Source organism: Pollachius pollachius (assembly GCF_949987615.1).
Source record: "Pollachius pollachius genome assembly, chromosome: 5".
Classification (NCBI taxonomy): domain Eukaryota; kingdom Metazoa; phylum Chordata; class Actinopteri; order Gadiformes; family Gadidae; genus Pollachius; species Pollachius pollachius.
Genome location: NC_136938.1, coordinates 25,852,068 through 25,874,403, shown reverse-complemented (window position 1 = coordinate 25,874,403; position 22,336 = coordinate 25,852,068). Strand labels below are relative to the sequence as shown.

Here is a 22,336-nt window from a genome sequence, read left to right as displayed (position 1 = left end):
TAATTAAGCATTATTAACGCAAGTAGCCCGAACCAAAGTCAATGTGACTTTACCGTTGCAATTACGCATGCGTGGAATCAACTCCAATTAAAACCGGAGCAAACCAAACCAAAACCCCGCCTGTCTGCCTTTCTAAACACCGCTCTGCCCAGACACTTCTCTCTGGGTGAACACTGTTCTCTGTAAACGAACTGAACCACAGCACGACTGGCAGGTGCCTGTCGGGGAACGATGCGGTGTCAACGAAGGGCTTGTTTAAAAGGGAAGGTGAGAGGTGTTTCCATAAATCCTCTTACAGGACTGCAGGCATTATGCTGAGCCTCGTTGGAGACTTTACATGCCGTGCGCCCGAAAACCAGAGTCAGCATCTAAGAATCCCAGCAGCTGCTGCCGCCGCTCGGCTATGAGGTGAGATGCTCCTTTATGACATTATAATGTATTGATACTAACTGTTGCACGTTTTGCACCGCAGGCCTCACTGTTATCATTCTGCAGAAGTATACTTGGACAAATTGATGTTCGCTTGGTGGTGTTTCTCATTCAGCGATAACTTCCCGTCTTGTTATCTGCAGGCGCGACTACCACTACCATGGTCTCTGAGCATCCTTGCGTGTGATTTAATGGTTCGATGAGGTCCGCTAACGTTGTGATTTGAATGCAAACTTGTCTTTTTTCGCCGTTTAAACCAAATATTCCCTTGCAACGAAGCCCTCCCTCAGCATACTTGTGTTGACGAAGCCCCATCGTCTGTGATTCTGTAGCCATAGCAACAGGTGGGTGCCATCATACCCCTTCCCTCCTAATTGTCGGACTATTAGGTGTGTGGATGTGTGCTGCACTTGCACAAATATTATTTGTTCAATATTTAGCCTACGATAGTACAATGTTGACCGTTAAAGGTAAAAATGGGACCCTCCTGTGTAGCATACTATACATGCTCACTTTTTAACTCTCCCTTTCTAGGTTCTGAAAGCCCTCTTCGATTCTGGCCTCCAAAGATGAAACGCACACTGTTTATGTGTCGGCCTGTATCTCCTCCATGCTCTATGCTTTCCTACCAAACCATGGGGGTAGAACCGTCACCGAAAGATAACGCGAACTCTGCCGTTATTCCCGTTTGGAGTAGAGCGTGAGAGGGCCACTAACATGCACCGGGCTCAACGGAGGAGACTGCAGTGGAGTCGTGTCCTGTTCTTCATCTCAGCTGTGCTGCTATGCTGCCTCTACGCACTGACTCTCAGGGCCAAGCTGTCAGAGCCGCGGTCCCCCTCCTCCTCCTCCTCTTCGGAGGAGGAGGAGGAAGAGGTCCCCAGTCAGAGGCTACACACACGGGAGGTCACGTCGCCCAACGTCACAGAGACGGCTACCGCCCCACCCGGGCGCCTCAGGACTCCGCCCCCGCTGGTGATCACGGTCAACCGGACGGACATCGAACAGTGCATCTACGTGGAGCCCGTGCTCCAGCCCACCGAACGCCCGCCGTCGGTCGTCACCGTGGCGATGAGTCCCACGCCGCCGCCGCCGCCACCGCCGCCGCCCACCTCTGACCTGCCGCCGCTCAGGAAGGGCGACTACCCCGAGGACATCTTCTCTGTGGAGCAGAGACAGCAGGGCTGGGTGGCGCTGCACATCGTGGGCATGGTGTACATGTTCGTGGCGCTCGCCATCGTGTGCGACGAGTTCTTCGTGCCCACGCTGGAGGTCATCACCAACAAGCTGGAGATCTCGGACGACGTGGCCGGCGCCACCTTCATGGCGGCCGGAGGCTCGGCCCCCGAGCTGTTCACCTCGCTGATCGGCGTGTTCGTCTCCCACAGCAACGTGGGCATCGGCACCATCGTGGGCTCGGCCGTGTTCAACATCCTGTTCGTGATCGGCATGTGCGCCATCTTCTCGCGGGAGATGCTGCACCTGACGTGGTGGCCGCTGTTCCGCGACGTGTCCTTCTACATCCTGGACCTGGTGATGCTCATCGCCTTCTTCCTGGACAACGTGATCGTGTGGTGGGAGAGCGCCATGCTGGTGATGGGCTACGTCTGCTACGTCGTCTTCATGAAGTTCAACAGCCCCATCGAGCGGGCCGTGAAGAGGCAGATCAACAAGCACGTCAACACGGTGAAGGTGTGGACGGCGGAGGAGCCCACCAAGGTGAGCGGGGGGTCGGCGGGGGGCTCACGGTGTTGTTGAAGGCTGACTTAAGAGGGTGGAGCTTTATTTAAGGTTCAGTGGTGCGGTAATTCAAAATGATCCGTTAATGATTCAACTTGCACCCTCCTCCAGGTCTTCAATATGCTTTCAAGTCAATATATTTTTGGATCCCTTAATCACAGGTACAGTCTCAAAGGGCTTAACAGGACATATATTTAGGGCACCCCCCTTACCCTAGCCCCCCAGAGGGCAAGAAAAAAACTCCCTTAATGAGCAAGGAAGAACTCTTGAGAAGGACCGCAGAGCAGGGATCCCTCCTTCCAGGGATGATCAGGAGTGCAATGGCTGCCATGACGGACAGCTCCAACATGTACCTGTGTCATGATGGACAGGTACAACAAAAAATAGTTGTACCTGCAGACAGGAGGGTGAAGGGAGACGCAGACAGGAGAGTGAAGGGAGACGCAGACAGCGGTTGAAAAAAAAGAGCGAGTTGCTGACATGATCTGCGAGTTCGTATTTGAACCACGTATCAAAAATCAAAAATATTTAATCAAATCCTAAAAAGCATAATGCGAGTGTCCCGCTGTTAAAGCACAATGCATTTGCCCATAAGCAGAACACTTGTGTATTATGGTATGTATTATATTTGGACATTTGGATTCACAAAGCACTAGACCCCTTTTAGGAGCGATCCATATTATACATCATCATCTATTCTCATTACTGTAGAGAGACAAGAGTATTTTCTGTTGAAACAGTCCGGGAGTGCCAATGATTTATCGTGTGCGTGTGTGTGTGCGTGTGTGCGTGTGCGTGCGTGCGTGCGTGCGTGCGTGCACTCCATCCTTTGATGCTAGTGAACACAGGGGACCCCAGGTGTCACGCAGACGCCACAATGGAGGGGAGGGACTACACAAAACATAGACGTCCCTCTGTCTGCTCACATCCTAGACTCACGTCTACCCCTGTTGCTCATCTCCACTCTACTGAGTCCTTGATTATGAAATACGTTTGCCTACCAAACATTACTATGCAGGCCATAATGGAGCGACGTAATGACAAGCAAAGCCCTGATTTGGTATTCAGTGAATCCACCACTGCCCTTGTGCAATCAACATCAAGGACCCCTGCATGTAGCATAGGCGCGGTACAAGGCTGAGTGCGAGGGAGCGTGGCTACACATCCCACCAGCGTTGATGAAGAGGCAGCACTCGGTTGGGGGCACCTCACAGTTCCATGAGCCGTTCTTCGTCTCTATCTTTGTGCACATGAACCCCGCTGTGTGTTCACCGAGACACAGTGAATAGAATCCCGCAGAGTACCTAGAGTACATTTTGTTTAAGGTGCCAAGTCTCCCAGCTATTAGGTGGAAGACCTTCGGACTTTAAGGTCGTTACTGGGGGACATTTTATTGGTTAAAATGATTGAATTGACTTTCGATCAGCATTGACTACAGACGCCTTCAGATAATGCTGAACCACGAGCAGGCTGAATCGTTACACGGTGCGACTTTAATTTCGTCCAAACTGCACATTTGAATCTGCCTCTGCTCATAGAGACCGTCCAGCCCATCCATGGTGTTGACCTGTTATCCCCTCAGGACAGTGAACATTCCCCCCCTCCCCCTCCTCCACCTCCACCTCCACCTGGACCTAAAGAAGTCACACCGAAGGCAGAACCCAGCCCGGTCCGCAGCCGCACCCCCACGGAGCCCCAGGAGGACAAGGTTCGCTTGAGGGTGAGAGGAGCTACAGGAGTTTATTCTACTTCATTTAAGATTGCTTGATTCTGATTGGCTGGGAGGAGGCGGGCATTAACCCGGCAGGTTGCCCGCTGACTTCTCGGTTCCACTTGCTGCTGACTGAGCACAGCGTCATCAAATAGTAGATCAACACGCCGCTTGTAGTTTTTGGAATACTTGATTTGAATTTATTCTCAGTCACACCTAGAAAATGAGGGGCTTTGCTGAAGGACACCTCAGCCATTTTTAACCAAGAGAAACTGGGATCAAACCAGCAGCCCCTTAAGTGCCAGTCAATCCACCGATTCACAGAAATCTACATTCATTTAAAATATTTGCTCTAGATCCATTTGACTGGATTCCAATATCAGTAGCATTCTTTTGTGAACTCTGAAGTTCCCCCATCGACGAAGACGCTTCACATTCTGTGTAGGACCTGCACCGAACTGTGTGTTCCCCTGCAGGTTCGACCCGTGCTACAGCGAGGGGGCAGCTCAGCCTCGCTGCACAACACCTCCCTCAGGTGCACCATCTTTCAGCTCATGATCCACACCCTGGACCCGCTGGGAGAAGGTACTGACCCCGACCTCATGGGCCTGTCTCTAGCAGAGCTAGCTGTGCACTTTATAAGTTTACTTTTATACACGCATGCACACAAAATGTAATCGCCACCAGCCTCGGCAAAAGACTCAAGACTCACTTGTTCAGACTCACCTATACTCTGCATAGCCTCCCCCCTTACCCCCCCACACCCAACACACACACACACACGCACACACACCACTTAGCATTGTGTAGCATTTTATCCTCGCTATCATTGTTGTATAGGTGTTTTCTATGAACATCCTTACTGTACCGACTGCGATATATTTGTGTTTATCTTTCTTCTGAAGAAAAGTACTTATTGTAAGTCGCTTTGGCTAAAAGCGTCTGCAAAATGTCCTGAATGCAAATGAAACTTCCGTCGGGCTGACTTGATACGAGCCAGCTTTGGTGCACAAGCTGCAGGCCTGCAGGGTGAAAGGGTTGCGTTGCGTAATCTTCTCTACGTCGTGCCATCGCGTGTTGCGCTGTGCGTAAAGTTATAGCATTGTGACCTTCAGCCTGTCTCCCTCGTACTCCCTGACCAGGCCTGGGCCTGAGTGGATCCCTAATCAGCTTTCAAATACAAGGCTTATAAAAGCTGGATAAGAGCCAGCCCGCTGCTCGCCCAATCTCTTACCCAGCTAAACAAGACTAGCGTGGGCCGCGGCCGCTAACCCGGGGGGGGCTTGCCATTGGTCAGATGCTGGAAAACTGCAAGTCATCACACCGCATGGGTCCAGTTCATGTGGAGGCTAGACTTAGACGCTTTGCCTACCCTCACTTTCATCTGTTCTTTATCCAGGTTTCTGATGAACAACATGGTATAATTAGGGTTTGTAGGTAAGAACTGATTGCATTATATAGATATATTAATAATATTAACTAATTAATATTAGCTAATATTAATGTTTGATTTGAGAGATTATTTAGCAGAAAACAAGATTTTTTTAACCTTAAGGAAAATAGTTTGAGAAGGTATTATTAGTTGTCGTATCCGAATATGAAAACCACTCTAGGTCTTCACGTTCAGTTCAGTTACACTCTTAATCCCTTTGGTAGGAATACTGTCATCTCAAACTATCATCACTACAGATTCTATCAAACACTCAAACTGCTGGGGTTTTCTTTTTAGAGACGGCCCTAAGTGCGGGTCTCAGAACCTCGGGGCCCTGCAACGCTAGACAGGCTAAGAGAAGCACCTTGGGTCAGAGTCTCCTTGTCAAGCGTCGCCCTGCATGCCTCCCCTCCTGTAAATGGAAACCAGTTCAGAGGCCGGTGGCAATGAGGATGTATGATGTGCTCCTATGTCCCCCCCTGCTCCCCAGAGACCTCATTTAACGGTGATGTCAGAGCTCAGGGCTCAGGGCAGAGAAAAGGTAAGGCCCAATGTGATTGGCTGTTGGGGGGGCGTTCACGGCCATCTTGTACGTTGGTTCAATCCTGTTTCAGGGTTCCTCTCGCGGGTGACGGTGGATTTGTTTGCATGGGTCTGGTGATTCTCTCCATTGGTATGGCTTTGCAGTCTTTCCCCGAAGATCTTATTCACATTCATACTAAACGCCCGGTTGCTCTCCAGAGCGAAAAAACGCCGCCTACATTTCACCGCCTTTCAAGGGTTGCATTCATGCACCTTTGGTGAAGCTATGATAACACTGCATGCACGTGTGATCGACAGACAAAATTAATGAGATGCCGCAATTGTTCAGAAGTATAACTCTAAACTTTAGTTTCACAAACTAGGAACCGGTCTTAATACAGCGGCAGGCACAGTCAGCCAGAACAGATTCTCACAGCATTTATTCAATAACATTTGCTTGCCTGCATGCTCAGGTCGCATGTTGCCCGTCACGTGTTGCGCGTTGCACGTCGCATGTTTCCTTGGCCTCAAGGCAGCCTCGTCCTCACTGCATGAATCCAGGCACGAGCTCGCATGCAGTGCAGCAAAGGTACAATGAGTGAACGAGCCTTCCCCTGATTGCAGCCGGGAATAAAGTAAAGCCCCTGAACACAGCAGTCCAGGGAGCGTTAGAGAGGGAATCAGTGTGCTGTCAGTGCGTTGATGAAGGTGAGTTGAATGCAGGGGGGGATGACTTTTCTTTTATTGAAAGGGGCAATACTTCAAATGGTTAAAATCCCATGTAGGGAAGATATTTTACAATACCAACCAATGGTCTGAATGTGTGTCATCCTCATTCTCCTCAGTGTTTTGTCAAGCATGCCCTACAGTAGGTCGTTAGCAATTCCAGTGGTAAGAGTCTGAGTGGGGGGGAGGGACAGATTGCTCTGTTGACGTTGTGCTCGGCATTCAGCTGTGTGTGTGTGTGTGTGTGTGTGTGTGTGCTGTGTGTGTGTGTGCTGTGCATTTTTGTGTTTGTGTGTTTTGCGGTGGGTGCGTCTGTCCTGTGGTGTGTGTGTGTGTGTGTGTGTGTGTGTGTGTGTGTGTGTGTGTGTGTGTGTGTGTGTGTGTGTGTGTGTGTGTGTGTGTGTGTGTGTGTGTGTGTTGCGTCACAGTGTGGACTGATTAGGTGCTCCAGACTCTGGCAGATTGTTGTTCTGTTACGCGGAGCAGATTTGGGGATCAAAGGGAGACTGAAGTGGCTTCTTTACGATCCATAATCAATCGACTCCAGGATTTACATACAAATGTGTGTGTGTGTGTGTGTGTGTGTGTGTGTGTGTGTGTGTGTGTGTGTGTGATAGTTTTCATGCCAGGCACATCAGCTCCAGTTTGAGATAGATAACAGTTCTGTCGTTTTGATTACAAAAAGGTTTTCTTATCGATTGATTGCATACCCGCTTTTATTTTCATACTGTCAACAACAATTTTTGTCTCAGTATTCAGCACAACACATCTTGAAAGAAGGAGAAAGTAATCTTGAGGAAACCTGATGCATTTCCAGCATCAAAGTAGTGTCATTTTAACAGAATAACATAATCAAGGAAAAATAGAAATAAAAATCCTTCTTAAATAATCACGTCGCCCTCACACCACTTGTTGTGCTTCTCCACAGTGTGCCCTCATTATCCTGCCTGTCAACACACAGATCAGTATTCACACGAGGACACAGTGCACAGTCTGACCTCTCCCCCCCTTGCTCTGTAGATGCGGAACTGGAGCCGGCCCAGACCAGTGCTCCCAGTGGTCAAGCTGGTGAGCCCTCCACCTCCCAGCAAGCTAAGACGGAGAAGAGGACTGCAGGGGGCGCCGGTGAGCAGGTGAACACAGCCAAGGTACACAGGAAGAAGAGCTTCTGTGGAGTAGGACAGATACAAACTCGCTATACTCTGAGTAGACTCTGCCATTACTTTGTGAATGTAGTATGGATGGTCATAGTGCATTTGTTTTGTCTCCTGAGTCTAGACAGGGATAAAGCAGCCACTACAGTATGAATATATGAAGAATAACACAGACGCCAAGCCTTTAACTAATAAAGAGCCTCTGAAATATCAGGCGGCAGTTGTTGTTTTCAACAATTTAATTAAAGAATAATCTGATTCTGTCCAACGACCACCAAGTTTGATGTTAAAAGGAAACCCAAGGAACGTTTTGGACCAAAAATTGATATTAATTACACTTCATAGGATGGATTATTCATTCTTAAAGGCCAAACAACTCGGGCTTCTGAATCTGGCGCAGCTCAAAAACAATAGCAGCAGGTGTCGTATTCAGACTGACACCAGCGTCGGACCACAGGGAAAACCCTTTTTGGCCCAGACATGGGTAGTTGTTCGGATAACAGAGAATAAATGGGTCACTCTAACTCTAACACGACTGTGCATTCTGGACCCTCCACCTCTCTGTTCCTCCCGCTGCATTCTGGGGGCAGGAAACGGTCCCAGAGGCCGGGGAATCCGACGGCTCCGGGGACAGTGACGGAGAGAAGTCCAGCGAGGTCGAGGACAGCAGTGAGGCCAGCGAGGGCGACGCCAACGAGGAAGAGGAGAAGGCGGAGGAGGAGATGGAGGAGCCGTTGTCTCTGGAATGGCCGGACACCCGACGCAAGCAGGCCACCTACCTGATCCTGCTGCCCATCGTCTTCCCCCTGTGGCTCACCGTGCCCGACGTCCGCAACCCCGTACGTACGCTCCACGTGTTTTTCCGAGGCTGGATCGCTTTGATACATTGAGTGGGCGGCAGTTGCTAGTTCAACCACCAGCTCCTCCCAGCTGTGTCGAGGCGTCCCTGAGCGAGACACTTAAACCCTGACTGCTCCCGACGAGCTTGCGGTCGCCCTGCGTGGTTGACTCCGCAGTCGGTGTGAGAATATGTGAATGAATGTTTGGGATTTCGGCTTAGCTCAGGAGGTAGAGCGGTTGTCTTGTCACCGAAAGGTTGCTAGTTCGATCCCCAGCTCCTCCTAGCTGAGGGTCGATGTGTCCCTGAGCGAGACACTTAACCTTGACTGCTCCTGACGAGCTGGCCGTCGCCTTGCATGGTTGACTCTGCCGTCGGTGTGTCAATGTGTGTATTTTGGATAAAAGCGTCTGCTAAATGCCCTAAATGTAAACTGAATGCTTCCTCACCTGTGTGCGTCTTCCAGGCGTCCAGGAAGTTCTTTGCGGTGACGTTCATGGGCTCCATCTTGTGGATTGGCGTGTTCTCCTACCTGATGGTGTGGTGGGCGCACCAGGTGGGTGGGCTTCTGTAGTTCAAGCGTTCCCCCCCCCGGTTTGGACTACATCTCCCAAGAGTCTAACAAAGAGTGACCCCACAGGTGGGGGAGACGGTGGGCATCTCTGAGGAGATCATGGGACTGACCATCCTGGCGGCGGGGACGTCCATCCCCGACCTCATCACCAGCGTGATCGTGGCCCGGAAAGGTTTGGGCGACATGGCCGTGTCCAGCTCGGTGGGCTCCAACATCTTCGACATCACCATAGGGTAGGGCTGCTCGATTATGGGAAAAAATCATAATCACGATTATTTTGGTCAATATCGGAATCGCTGTTAATCAAGCGATTACATTTCAGTTTTAGAAACTTGATGCATTTGTTCAGCATGTCTCTCCCAAAAAAACACTTTGTAACTGAGAACTTTGAAATTTCGCCTTAAAATATACACTAAATGGTCAAATAGAAAATGGTCAAGTCTAAAATAATGTACAGATCCAGCTGTTCTGCACTTTCAATAAAACATCTAATGAAAATAAAGGAAAAATTGCTGCAACTCGATTCTATTAGTTTTGTGATTGTTTGATGCTAAAATCGAAATCGCTATCAAAATCCGGTTAATCGCCAAGCCCTACCAAAGGGTACAGTATTAGTAATTTCATCCTTGAATCAGTTCAATGTAAACGCGTCGTTTACATAAATAAATCAGCTTACCAGTGTGTGGTGATTTTACACTTTTTTTGGCTTTATACTATTGTTGGCTGCACATCACCAACACCGGAGAATCAAAAGGCTGTGCTCAGGGACTTCGTTCTTTTCACCGATACACCGTTCAGTTCACAGACCACAGGACATAGGACTCAGTACTAGTAGCTGTTTTGGCACCGCAGTGCTGGAACGAGCTCCCTGCCAACGTCAGGACCGCAGAGTCGCTCACCAGCTTCAGCAAGAGACTCAAGACTCACGTGTTCAGAGTTCACCTAGCCTCCCCCCCCCCCTCACCCACCCACACACTCCTCTTGTGCACTTATTGTATGTTGTACATCCTTGCACTTAGAAATAGTAATTAGCATTGTGTAGCATCTTGCCCCAGCTACCTTTTGTTGCATACAGGGAATGGGTTAACCTAGCGCTTGTTAGTGCTCGGCACTTGTTTTGATGAACATCCTCACTGTACCGACAGCGATATATTGTTTCTCTTTATAAGTTAGTCGCTTGGGATAAAAGCTTCTGCTAAATGACCAAAATGTAAATGTATGCAAGCACTCGGGGTGTAAGTGACCAGTGAACCAGGTTTACGTGAACCAGTCTCCATGAAGGTAACGCCGTTTGTTGTTGTTTTTTTTCCAGCTTGCCCGTCCCGTGGCTTATGTACTCGCTGTCGCACGGCAACCAGCCCATCCAGGTGCGCTCCAACGGCCTCTTCTGCGCCATCGTGCTGCTCTTCCTCATGCTCCTCTTCGTCATCATCTCCATCGCGGCGTGCCGCTGGAGGATGAGCCGCGGCCTGGGCCTCACCATGTTCCTGCTCTACTTCCTGTTCCTGGTGCTCAGTGTGATGCTAGAGGACCGTATCCTCACCTGCCCCGTGTCCATCTGAGAAGCACCGACGCACGCGCGCACGTTCACACGTGTCACTTCCTGTCTGGGAGACAATGAAGTGAATATGAACGAACATGGGGGCGGCACGTGGCTCAGGAGGTAGAGCGGGGTTGCCTGGTAACCGGAAGGTTGCTAGTTCGATCGCTCTTCCTAGCTGAGTGTCGAGGTGTCCCCGAGCGAGACGTCTCACCCTGACTTCTCCGTACGAGCCGGCTGTCGCCCTGCGTGGTCGACACCGCCGTCGGTGTGTGAATGTGTGCGTGAATGGTTGAATGTCAGGCAGTATTGTAAAGCGCATTGAGTGGCCACTGGTTAGAAAAGCGCTGTATAAATGCAGACCCATTTACATTCGTCGTCAGCAAACAAGTCGTATGACGGGTTGAAGACCAGGTGAGGACGTCGGCGCGCTGACCGTGCTCATGGGTTGAGTTATGAACGTGCGTACAGGTGAGAGGGTATCAGTCAGCAGAGCGGGCAGAACATATCGGCTCAAGGTGACTGTACATCAGCGGTTGCCCCGGGCAACAAGCTTGGGACCGCTGTCAGCTGGTACATGCGGTTGAGTTTGATCTTGTCGCCAACCACTTAATCCCGTTGACATTAGGGGAGTCTGAGTTGCAAGTGAGACCTCCACAAACATGTTAAAAACACCTCAAAAAGAAACCGGTGTTGTGGCTCGTGTGTGATTTATTGAATGTTCGATATCCCTTGGGGTGTACTTGTGTAGGACTATCATCACTGGTTAAAAACATTTAAGATAGAGCAACTATATTTTCCGTCTTGGCAACCATTTTTTAAAGTTAGTGTCAGCTTGATGGTTTAAGAATATTGTTTTTATTAACTGAGTGTAGCACTCTCAAAATACTGGCTGAAACTTCCGTTTCACGCCAAGAATTGTCGTCCATTTTTAATCCTGCGGTCTGTGTTCGATAGTGTTTGTCCTTGTTTAGTGTGTAAAATGTCCAGCCAAGAACTATGTTCTTTATACATAGTTCTGCAATGTTTACTGTGTCATGATAATGTGGAGGGATTCGCTGTGTGTGTATGTCAGTCATCGTATATCAATCAGTCTGTTGAAAAAAAAAAAGAAAAGATTTGTTTAACTGGAGTGTTTTGTTGTGAAACATTAATTGTGGACACATTTATCAGTGCGACGTGGATGCAAAAAAAAAGACATGTTATTGGTTTGGTTTTTCTATTACCGGTAATATCTCCCAATTTCATGCTGCAATTAAATTATTTTTACAGGGACAAGAGGTCTTGTTTTCACCTCGGTGGGCGTTGTTAGTGATGACAAGAGACTATTACAGTATAAGTTGATTTATTTACAGAGTTATGAACACGACATGGTGAAGAATCTCACTATGTTTATAGGAGCTTTTCTTTTTTCAATCTTTCACTGTCTAAAGACGATAAAGACTAAATGAGCTCTTTACATTGGGGCAGGTCCGACCTTCGGGTGAAACATCTGTACAATTTGTTCCACATATACACCGAATGTGTTGCTGGATGTCAAACAACTTTTGCCATCACATCACAGTTGGACAACTCAGAGACCCCGTTCAGATCAGGTCCATTAGCATGGCCAGGATCATGAGACACCTCTGTGCCAAGGAATCCTCATCCAACCAGCTTGGCGCAACAAAGGAAGGACAAACATGTCATATCTGTTTTTAAAATGACATTAACAGTCAAAGCACGTATTCTTTGCCAGACCCAAATTAAATACATTTTCCCTTTATATACCTAGTTTGTACCCAAGACATGAAAAGTGACCCTTTTTTTCAAATAGCACTAACTTAGAATTCAGGATACACAAACAGCATGAACAAGTTTGTTAGAGCATCAGGGTATAAACCATGTAGCACTAAAGATCAAAATCAAATCGGTCCTTAAATCTTCTCTTGCCAATGCACGCTATACCAACTTCAAAGTGATTAATAATCAATTCTGTTAAGTCAACATCAAAAGATGTCTTGCTAGAGTTACAACACAGAAACAGTGGTGATGTGTAAGGAATATTGATTAAAGCAGCATACAAATAATTGGGACCAAAATAAACCAAAACTTGATATGTAAACAAAGAAAAAATAATAGTGTTTTGAGTAATTGAGACTTGAGTGAGATGGGCATCACAATTGTTTGTAGTCTTTAAGAGAGACCCGGTGGCACACATTTTCTGGGTAATTTAGGTTTACTTGCCTGACATTAAGTGTCAGTATATTGTTCAAGAACAACTATTTTAACAAATGTGAACACCCACTTATGCTATGAAATTGTGTGACTAGATTTTTAGGTTAAACTAGTCCAGTGTGTTGGGACATTAGAAAGTCATTTGGGCACTTCTTGTAGTAACAAACTGAAAGCCATCACATTTTCTTTACATCATCAGACATTGAATCCACAAGTTAACTACACAGGGTTTAAGTGGTAAAAATATGACGTACAAATATTGGTAAGCAAATAGTCTATATTTTTATATAGAGACTATTTACACATTTTGTAGTATAATAAAAATGCAGAAAATGTAAATGCATATCTACACAAACATGCAACATCAGCATATATAAAGCTTTTAAAAAATAGATATATTTATACCTAATACATCGTATAACATTTTCCAGCTTTGGTCAAAAGAACACAATCAGTTTCCCAGAGTTTCTGCTGGCGTAGTGGTTGGGCTTTACATCTCGTTTCAAACCATCCATTTGAACGCAAGGGCAAATATCACGACTGATCGTGTCGCAGATGAGTGGTTAGTGACGGCCAAATGGCAAATATAAAATGGAAGGAAATACAAAGTGGAAGCAAACCAATCAAGTGCCAGCAGAACCATAAGACTGCAATGTTTCACCCGTTTCAGCAAAACCTGTTGCTTTTCCCAGACGTCATAACCTTTCACTTAACGTTCCCCTTTGGTAAAGTGTTTGAGTATATCCTTAAAGCAGGGGTCACCAACTTTTTTGAACCTGAGAGCTACTTCATGGGTACTGAGTCATACGAAGGGCACCCAGTTTGATACACTCTGCTGACATAACAAATTTGCTCAGTTTGCCTTTAGTTATATATCATTATTAATGATTGATGATACTCATCTATGTGAAGACACTGATCATGTTAATGATTTCTCACAATAATTATCAACCATGACTTAAAAAAGGTGTGAAAGAGTTGTTCAAGAATGAGTTGTGCTATGTTTAGACCAGGCCTGCAGGCGCCTCATATGGTCCTTGCAGGCCCCCTGGTGCCCGCGGACGCTGTGTTGGTGACCCCTGCCTTAAAAGGTGCTGTAGATGAGAGTTGAGAGCTTAGTTTTTGTATTGTTTATTATTAGTTTTGTGACGTTATTATAAATGCCAGCGCAATATGTCAGCGTTTAATGAAGGAAATGCTCTTTGAGGATATATCTTCTGGCTGACGGCGTGTCTTACTCTGTTTGATTCAATATCGATTTTAGACCGCTCATGGATCCTTTCTGACCAATCACGGCCTCTCATCCCCGATTGGTTTGGAGAATCAATCTTGGCTGTCAATCACAGGCACGCACACAGCATTGTATTAACACAGCTCCAACAAAGGTGCCTGAAGGAAGGGGGCGTTCATTTTCCTAATCTGTCTCTCATCTGTCTCTTTGCAACTCTCAAATTTCAACAGCAGCTTTAAACCCCTCCTTTGTGCATCAAGCCATCCATCCATCTCCCTAAACCGAGTTAAGGGCAGGCGGGGGCGTTATCACACACAGGGGGGCCATCCTGAACGAGAGCCATTTTGTGGTTATAGAATCGATAGCCATTACCATTGATGTCATCTTAAAGTGACGTCATCTACCCCATGTGGTAGTTCTACCTCCTTAACAGCTTCTTTGTCTGTCTGAGCTATGGGAGCAGAATCCCTGCCAACAAGGCACACATCTGAAATGTTACTATCTGATCGCGATCATAAAGTGATTAGAAGAATTATAATGTTTGTTTTGCTCAATGCGTAAACTGTAGGGCTGTTTCAATTGAATACAAAAATATTGGACTAGCGAATCAAAACATCGATCAAAAGACTAATCTTATTCTTGTCCTCGTACAGAGAAGCTCATCTTGTGACTCATTTGTCTAGTAGCTACTCCTGCTTGTACGGCCCTATTTGTGCAGCAGACTGCAGCAGCACTTCATTGTGCACAATAATCAAATCACATGTCATTTAAACTTCTTGTATTGAATTGATAAACAATATGCACTGTATTCAGTTACGCCGCTAAATATACTAGGTTTGTGTGCCCAGGCCCTTTCTTTGACATCCAGACCATTGCAGTTTTCCATCAAGGCTGAGATCCCTTCTCTTTTCATCGCAGACAAAAAAACATAACATAAACATACACGACAGCCAACGATAATACTGACATTTTTGACAGCTGCAAAAAACAGCGAGTTATTCCACTGGTGACCCTAAAGCAAATCATATTAAATAAAAAAAAAAACGAAACAAAAGAAAAACATACATGTGCATAGTATGAGACTACATGATTTAAATAAAGTTTTATTGTAAACAACTTTTAAAGGATTAGGATTAAAAAGGTAGTTGTACCGTAGCCGCTGTGGGGGGGCCGCTATCGTCACACGCGTCTAACACTGAAGGCAGATTAAAAACATTCCAAGGGGCTTTAAACATCGACCCTTATCCTATCAAACTCTCCTATAACAATATAGCACTGTAACATAGTCCGCCTTGAGTCTGGACAGGCTGTGATTAACGGGCCATCATTTCTGCCAGCTTCGAGAGATAATGAGATGTTTGTGGTTTGCCCCCACCAAGCCAAGGTGCTTACCGTGTCCAAAACCATTTCCCAGCATGCCGTGCTTCTCCGACCCCAAACTAATCTCCACAGACCCACGGCCACACCCGAAAGCGAGACGCCCGCAAACACAGACTAACAATAAATAAAGCGTACTTTGTATAAATAGAATTCAAGTTCGGTAAAATATTGCTAACGCTATCAGTATATATTTTTTGGACTATACAATATAAACGTTACATTTTCGTTGTTTTAAATCCTACAGGTATGCAGAGTGTATACACAGTAGCGATTCTTTAACACAATAGTTTGAAAGAAAAGACATCAAGCCGTTAACATCGCGTGTAAAGGGCGCTACGTCGCTCTGTGGGACCGCTGCTGAGATGAAACACACAAAGCTCCTCTTTTTGGTGTCAACGGGGGGCCACGCCTCCATCCTACAGTCGCCTTCCCTCGCTCCCCGGGGCTTTCCGTACCCGAGTCTTCTCCGACGCGTCGCAGACCGAAACACCGACGTGGGCCGCTGCGTATTCACAGTATTCTGACGGTTTGTTCCTGAGCTGGTCTTGAGGGGGACATGGAAGGTTTCTTTCTTTAAAACACATATATTTTCTTTAAAGGTAGGGCTCTCCGAACGTCCGGCGACACTCCATGACCCCCGTGCTGGGGGGCCGGTCACAGTTATGGGTCAGCTTCACCAGGTTGGGGGGGAGGCGGTCGTACGCCATCTTGTACTCCCGATCGAAGGCGTCTGAGGGAGAAGCAGCGAGGATGGGGAGAGCAGAAGCAGAAACAGCAGAGTGTAATAATAGCAGAGTAGAACAGTGTGACAGAGTGAGGCGACAGGAGACCAAAACGGAACATACCGATGTCAATGTTGTCTTTTCCTAGTGCCACCAGAGAGAGGAACAGGATGTCCCGATATAAACTCCTGGAGCAGGGGGGGGGCAGAAAGGAGGTTAGCAGCATGTCACATGACAAAAGGCTGTACCCGTTGTGGTCTAATTGGATCCGTTCGAATGGAGTAAGATCAGGTAACGAGGTAATAAACGGCCTGACCCACGAGAATACTTTCCCTCTCTGTGCTCTTCGATTCTAAGACAGGGTGAGACAGTTTCCCTTCTGTCATATTAGCCGACCAGCGTGTTAGCCTATCAACATGTCAGCCTAGCAGCATTGGAACACATGTTGGTATCCGACCATTAGGAAGAAAATCATACAAAGTGCGGTTGTTTTTAAGCCGCATTTCAACGATGATTCGAATGCTTTCCTGTGTCAAAGAACCTCTTCTGCACGGTGAGCAACATAACGACACCTGATCACGATGTTACCCTCCGTCCCTGTCGCGGCGGTACCCCCTTACTCCTGTGAGTTTATCATCTTTTTATCTTCAATTCCCCCCCTCCGTCGGCAACGGCATAATCTGGGAAAATAATTTACACATCTGCATTGTAAGATCCCCTCTCAGGGGGCCTATGAAACCTCTCAGCCCCAGGGCCCGACGGCAGGTTAATGCAGGCCTGGCCCCCGGTGCGGCTCTGACCTTTGCCTCGTGACCCCCAGCGTCTGGGCCAACAGCTGCAGCAGCTTGGCCATGGGCCGCGTGAGGTCGTTCCTCTGGATGCTTCTCACCACCAGCTGCAGCAGCTCCTCGCTGAAGGGCCGCTCCTCCGCCCGCAGCGCCCGGCACAGCGGGTAGCCCACGTCTGCACGCAACACAACACACAGGTGGGGGTTAGCGGGGAGAGGCCTGGGGAGTAGCTGCTGCATGGACGCGGTGCATGGATAGGAGCTGTGCAAGGGAGGAGGAGGAGGGTCAACAACAGATGTGTGGGTGGAACACGACATGGTCCAAAAAAAGGCACAAGCAAACATTTAAAATCAAAGAAACTGTATTTGCGACCCTCAAATACTGTCATGGAAACAGAGGTCGAGATCCAACGTGCTTTAGGGCGGGTGGGCGTCAGACAAGAACCACATAGTGCCCCCCCCCCCCCCCCCCGGTTTAGGGCGACAGGAAACCACAGCTTTCATTCTAACAGACAGCGTGATGACCAGCGACGGGTCGGGCCCTGCTCGGCGGCTCGGAGCATTACAGCACATCAAGCGACACACTGCCAAGCATTAAGAAACACAGCAGAGTCCTCCCAAGCACAAACAGCATGGGGGGTGGGGGGGGGGAGCAAGAGAGTGTGTGTGTGTGTGTGTGTGTGTGTGGGGGGGGGGGGGGGGTATGTGTTTTGGAGAACACATTCCAAACACTACAGAACAGAGGTACGACAAGCCGACCACAGGACTTATGACAACAGAGTCCGCAGCCAGGAAAGACGAAAGCAAGGAAGAACACTCACTGTCTAAAAATAGAGTACAATTAAGCCCTGGAAGACAGAGAGCAGACGCAGCCTGTTAGCACAGGGGTTTAGGTTCGTGACGTTGTTAAGAGGCTGCACTCCCAACACCGTCTTCCCAGAAGCCTTCAGGTGCGGACCGTAGAGTGTCGCAGTCCGCCCGCCGCACAGCACTCTGTTTAATGGCACATGTGGTGCTGGCGTACCTTGTTGCTTTTTCCACACGCACGCACGCACGCACAAGTACACACACACACACACACACACACTCACTCTCAATGTCTCTCCCTCTCTCTCTCTGTCTCACCCTATGAAACAGCGCTGGCACACGACTGGAGCAACTTTTTTATTTTTGCGAGGAATAGCACAGTCCAGAGCGAGATAGACACTGCTGCGCGGTCAGCGGACGATGGGGGGAGGAGGAAAGACCGTGAATCCGATCACTGATTCAGGGCATTTGCTCTGTGGTCTCGCTGGATACGATGAGCAGAATAAATGTGTGTGTTTTAACAAAAGGTTGAAATCCGTAGAAACACTCCTCTATTCTGGAAAGCAGTCACGCTAGAAAACATTCAACAGGCATTTAGGTCCAAACCGAAACCCTTTCAACATTAAATATGCAGAGCAGCCGGCCATAAAGCAATCAGTCCCCCAGAGAATATATTCTGTTTTTAGTTTTTTATTTAATAAATAAATTCTGCAGCCTTATCTGGATTTATTTTTGAACATCAAACAAGACACCGTGACACTGCGTGTGTGTTAGTGTGTATTAGTATGTATTAGTGTGTGTGTGTGAGTGTCTTACTGTGTGTGTGTTTGTCTTACTGTGTGTGTATCTTACTGTGTGTGTGTGTGTGTGTATCTTACTCTCTGTATCTGTGTGTGTGTGCGTGTGCGTGTGCGTGTGCGTGCGTGTGCGTGTGTGTGTGTGTGCGTGTGTGTGTGTGTGTGTAACAGTGTATGTGTATCTTACTGTGTGTGTTCCAGAGGATGTAGAAGGGCTGGACGGGGTCCTGGTGGAGCTTCAGGTTGTCCCACAGGATCTGGATCAGCACATGCTTACTGTCCTCAGACATCCAATGACGAGGGATCTGGAGAGAGAGAGATATAGGGAGGGAGAGAGAGAGAGAGAGAGAGAGAGAGAGAGACAGAGAGAGAGAGAGACAGAGAGAGAGACAGAGAGAGAGAGAGACAGAGAGAGACAGAGGCAGAGAGAGAGAGAGAGAGAGAGAGACATAGAATGTGAGAGTGTGTGTGTGTGTGTGTGTGTGTGTGTGTGTGTGTGTGTGTGTGTGTGTGTGTGTGTGTGCATCCCCTATGTTTGTCCGTGCGGACATACGAACGCGTGCAAGAAAGAAAGGGGCGAGCACAACCCAGTGTCTTCCATACCCACACGTGTGTGTGCGTGTGTGTGTGTGTGCGTGCGTGCGTGTACCAGGACGGCCCATCCACATTAAGCCCCCCCCCCCTGTGTGAGGGGCCTCCCTCCTCACCTGCGCGTCCCTGTTGCAGTGCTCCGACGTCAGGCAGAGGCCCGGCAGGTTGCTCGGCAGGTCCAGGCGCCTGAAGTACCACAGCAGGTTCCAGTAGATGATGGGGTGCTGGTCCACCAGCTCGGCCGCCGCCACCACCCCCTCGCCTTCGTTCTCCAGCAGGCTCTCCAGCTCCTTCCACAGCACCAGCGGGCTCAGGTAAGGCACCGTCACCGGCTCCGGGTGGTGCAGGCGCCACTCCGTGCTCAGGGGGTCCTGGGAGAACGACGGAGGGGGCGGATTAGAACGCTGGTGACCGGAGGGTTGCCGGTTCGATCCCCCGGAGGGTCGAGGTGTCCCTGAGCGAGACGCCTCACCCCCCCGACTGCTCCCGAACGAACTGGCCGTCGCCCTGCGTGGTCGACGCCGCCGTCGGTGTGTGAATGTGTGCGTGAATGGGTGAATGTTAGGGAATATTGTAAAGCGCTTTGAGTGGCTACTGCTGTATAAATGCAGTCCATTTACCATTCACTATTTGTTAATGTCTGTACCACGACGGCGGCTTGGCATGTCCTTTTGAGAACTACATTTTTTAATCGTAACTTTGCGAACTACAGATCCCAGGAACCCTCCTCTAAAAGTCCTGAGATGGCCGCTGAGTGAACGATGCCCATTGCTCATTTCGACCGACTCGCCAATCTCTGTGTTTTTTTTTTTTAGGAATTGAAAGTTCAGGTCAAACAATTTTTGAAGAAAACTGATTGGAGCTACGCTTGACACATTCCAAAACGCTTGACGGCGTCACCGGGGCTGAAATTGTGTTTTTGATGTAAGGCACTGTACGTCCTTTCATCCGTAAAGACAACCAACGTGGCCGCTTGGCTTCATTCGAAGCGCTGTGTTTTCCCTGCTCATCAAACTGACCCTATAGTTAGTTGATCAGTCACTAAACGATTCCCACCGTGGCCTTGTTGAGGCGGCTGGGTAGGCTCCCTGAGGTGGGCATGCCGTGGATCAGCCCAGGGGGGGCCTCCTCCATGGGGCCGAAGGCGCTGACGCTGCGGGCCATGGCTGCCCCAGGGGTCAGAGGGTCGGGCCGGGCCTCCGAGGGGATGTCCACGCCCTGGGCCGGGGGCGCCCGGGTGCTGCGAGAGCAGGGAAGGGCAGGGTCAGGGGTCATCGCTTTATTGAAGCCTTTGATTGATTTAATGGATATACGATATATAGGGAGGGGGGGAGGGAGGGGGGAGAGAGAGAGAGAGGGGGGGGAGGGAGAGAGAGAGAGAGAGAGAGACGAGAGAGAGAGAAAGAGAGAGGGAGAGAGAGGGGGGGGAGGGAGAGAGAGAGAGAGAGAGGGGGGGGAGGGAGAGAGAGAGAGAGACGAGAGAGAGAGAGAGAAAGAGAGAGGGAGAAAGAGAGAGAGAGGGGGGGGGAGGGAGAGAGAGAGAGAGGTGGGAGAGAGGGGGGGGGGAGGGAGAGAGAGAGAGAGACGAGAGAGAGAGAGAGAAAGAGAGAGGGAGAAAGAGAGAGAGAGAGGAGGGGGGTGGAAGGCCTTCGTCATATCTAATATTTCTATTGAAGCCATTCTTTAATTTAATAAATTTTGCATTTTTATTTAACTCTTTTCCTCTACTTTTGACTTTTAAACTGCTGTAGCGAGCGTATTTCCGTTGTTCGGGATTACTAAAATGTATGTTATCTTATGTTACCTTATACACCTTCAAACTAAGGACGGACCAGTAGCATGTGCATGTGAACAGCATCATGGAACTGTTCAATAGCGACACAATAAGATTCAATTCCACGAACCCGCTGGAACAAAGGGGCTTATGATAATAGGCTCGTACGTCATCGGGCTGTAATGAGCCTAATGCACTGGTCTACATTCCCTCAATAAGATAAATGGCTTGGCAGCCAATACAGGAGGGAGGCTGGGCAAATGGTTGTGCTGCGCATGGATTGATCTGCTCTCCCTGCAGGAGGTCATCCGTCAACATGCATGGCTAATGATGAAAGCCTCTTAGGAGGGCCTCGTCATCCCCAGGGCTGAGGCCCTCTCTCACCGCCAAGACGTGGCCCGAACTCTGGCAACATGCATGGCCTGTTGGCGCAGGGTAACACTGTTCAAGAACTCCCACGTGATGGAGACACACACACACACACACACACACACACACACACACACACACACACACACACACACACACACACACACACCCACAGCCAACCGCAAGCACAGACTGACACACAAGCAGGAACACACACACATGCAGATGTACAAGCCGCCACACACACACATTCGCACCCACCCACTCACATACGCACACATTTACACAAGCTTATTCAGACGTGCACACGCCCAAACACACGTCCACACACAACCGCCCAGTCGCCTACCCACCCACAAGCACACAAGACTTACACAAGCAGACACACACACACACACACACACACAGACACACACGCCACCACACAAACACACATTCGCACCCAACCGATCATACACACACAAACACCCCAACCCCCAGGACCAGGTGGTGTGGGATGGTGTCATGGTGCTGTTTTACAATGTAGATGGGGGGGTGGGGGGTTGGCACTTCAAAGGCATTCTCTGATGAGACCCACCAGGCACCACATTGAGATTAGCTCTGAATAATCATACAGGAGCACCACAGACACGTAGTCGCTCCTATCAGGACCAGGGCTACGGTCTGTACCCTGTAGTTCACTGCCCCGATCCCCCCCCGGCTTCACCAGCCACTGTACACCACTGCTCAGTATGTAGGCAGTGTGGTGGACTGTTCATTCAAGCTTTTCAAAGGCGGGTATTTATCAACTTGAATACTGACCCCAGTGGCTATTGCAAAGAAATTTTGTCTTTGAATTAAAAGTGGTGCGAAATTATGCATATTGTATATTCAAAAAATATACTGGTGATTAATTATTAATCCAACATTGGAAATTATGGAAGAAAATATGAAAAAAACTCTCTTATCAGATGAGTGAGCTTGAAAGAACCCATATATCTTGGGCAGCGATGTCT

General features: G+C 48.6%; 2 protein-coding genes across 2 annotated transcripts in view; one reads left to right on the top strand and one right to left on the bottom strand.

Annotated features, from left to right (window-relative positions):
• Positions 1-1,146: 1,146 nt before the first annotated feature.
• LOC307075496 (sodium/potassium/calcium exchanger 1-like) lies at positions 1,147-10,688 on the top strand (the record flags this gene model as incomplete). The annotated part of the gene is made up of 8 exons (XM_079736103.1): positions 1,147-2,148; positions 3,752-3,889; positions 4,357-4,465; positions 7,581-7,708; positions 8,305-8,553; positions 9,019-9,108; positions 9,193-9,359; positions 10,439-10,688. The coding sequence occupies 8 exons, from the start codon at positions 1,147-1,149 to the stop codon at positions 10,686-10,688; spliced, it is 2,133 nt and encodes a 710-aa protein (XP_079592229.1).
• Positions 10,689-14,374: 3,686 nt separating this feature from the next.
• The window catches only part of LOC307076142 (C-myc promoter-binding protein-like), a 57,235-nt gene continuing 49,273 nt past the window's right edge, over positions 14,375-22,336 (bottom strand). The window contains exons 26-32 of the mRNA XM_079737026.1: positions 21,357-21,394; positions 20,255-20,438; positions 19,315-19,569; positions 18,795-18,912; positions 17,017-17,179; positions 16,340-16,404; positions 14,375-16,224 (exon numbers count right to left, since the gene is read on the bottom strand). Coding sequence (XP_079593152.1) covers positions 16,088-16,224; positions 16,340-16,404; positions 17,017-17,179; positions 18,795-18,912; positions 19,315-19,569; positions 20,255-20,438; positions 21,357-21,394 — 960 coding nt within the window. The 3' untranslated portion in view covers positions 14,375-16,087. The remainder of the gene's footprint in view (positions 16,225-16,339; positions 16,405-17,016; positions 17,180-18,794; positions 18,913-19,314; positions 19,570-20,254; positions 20,439-21,356; positions 21,395-22,336) is intronic.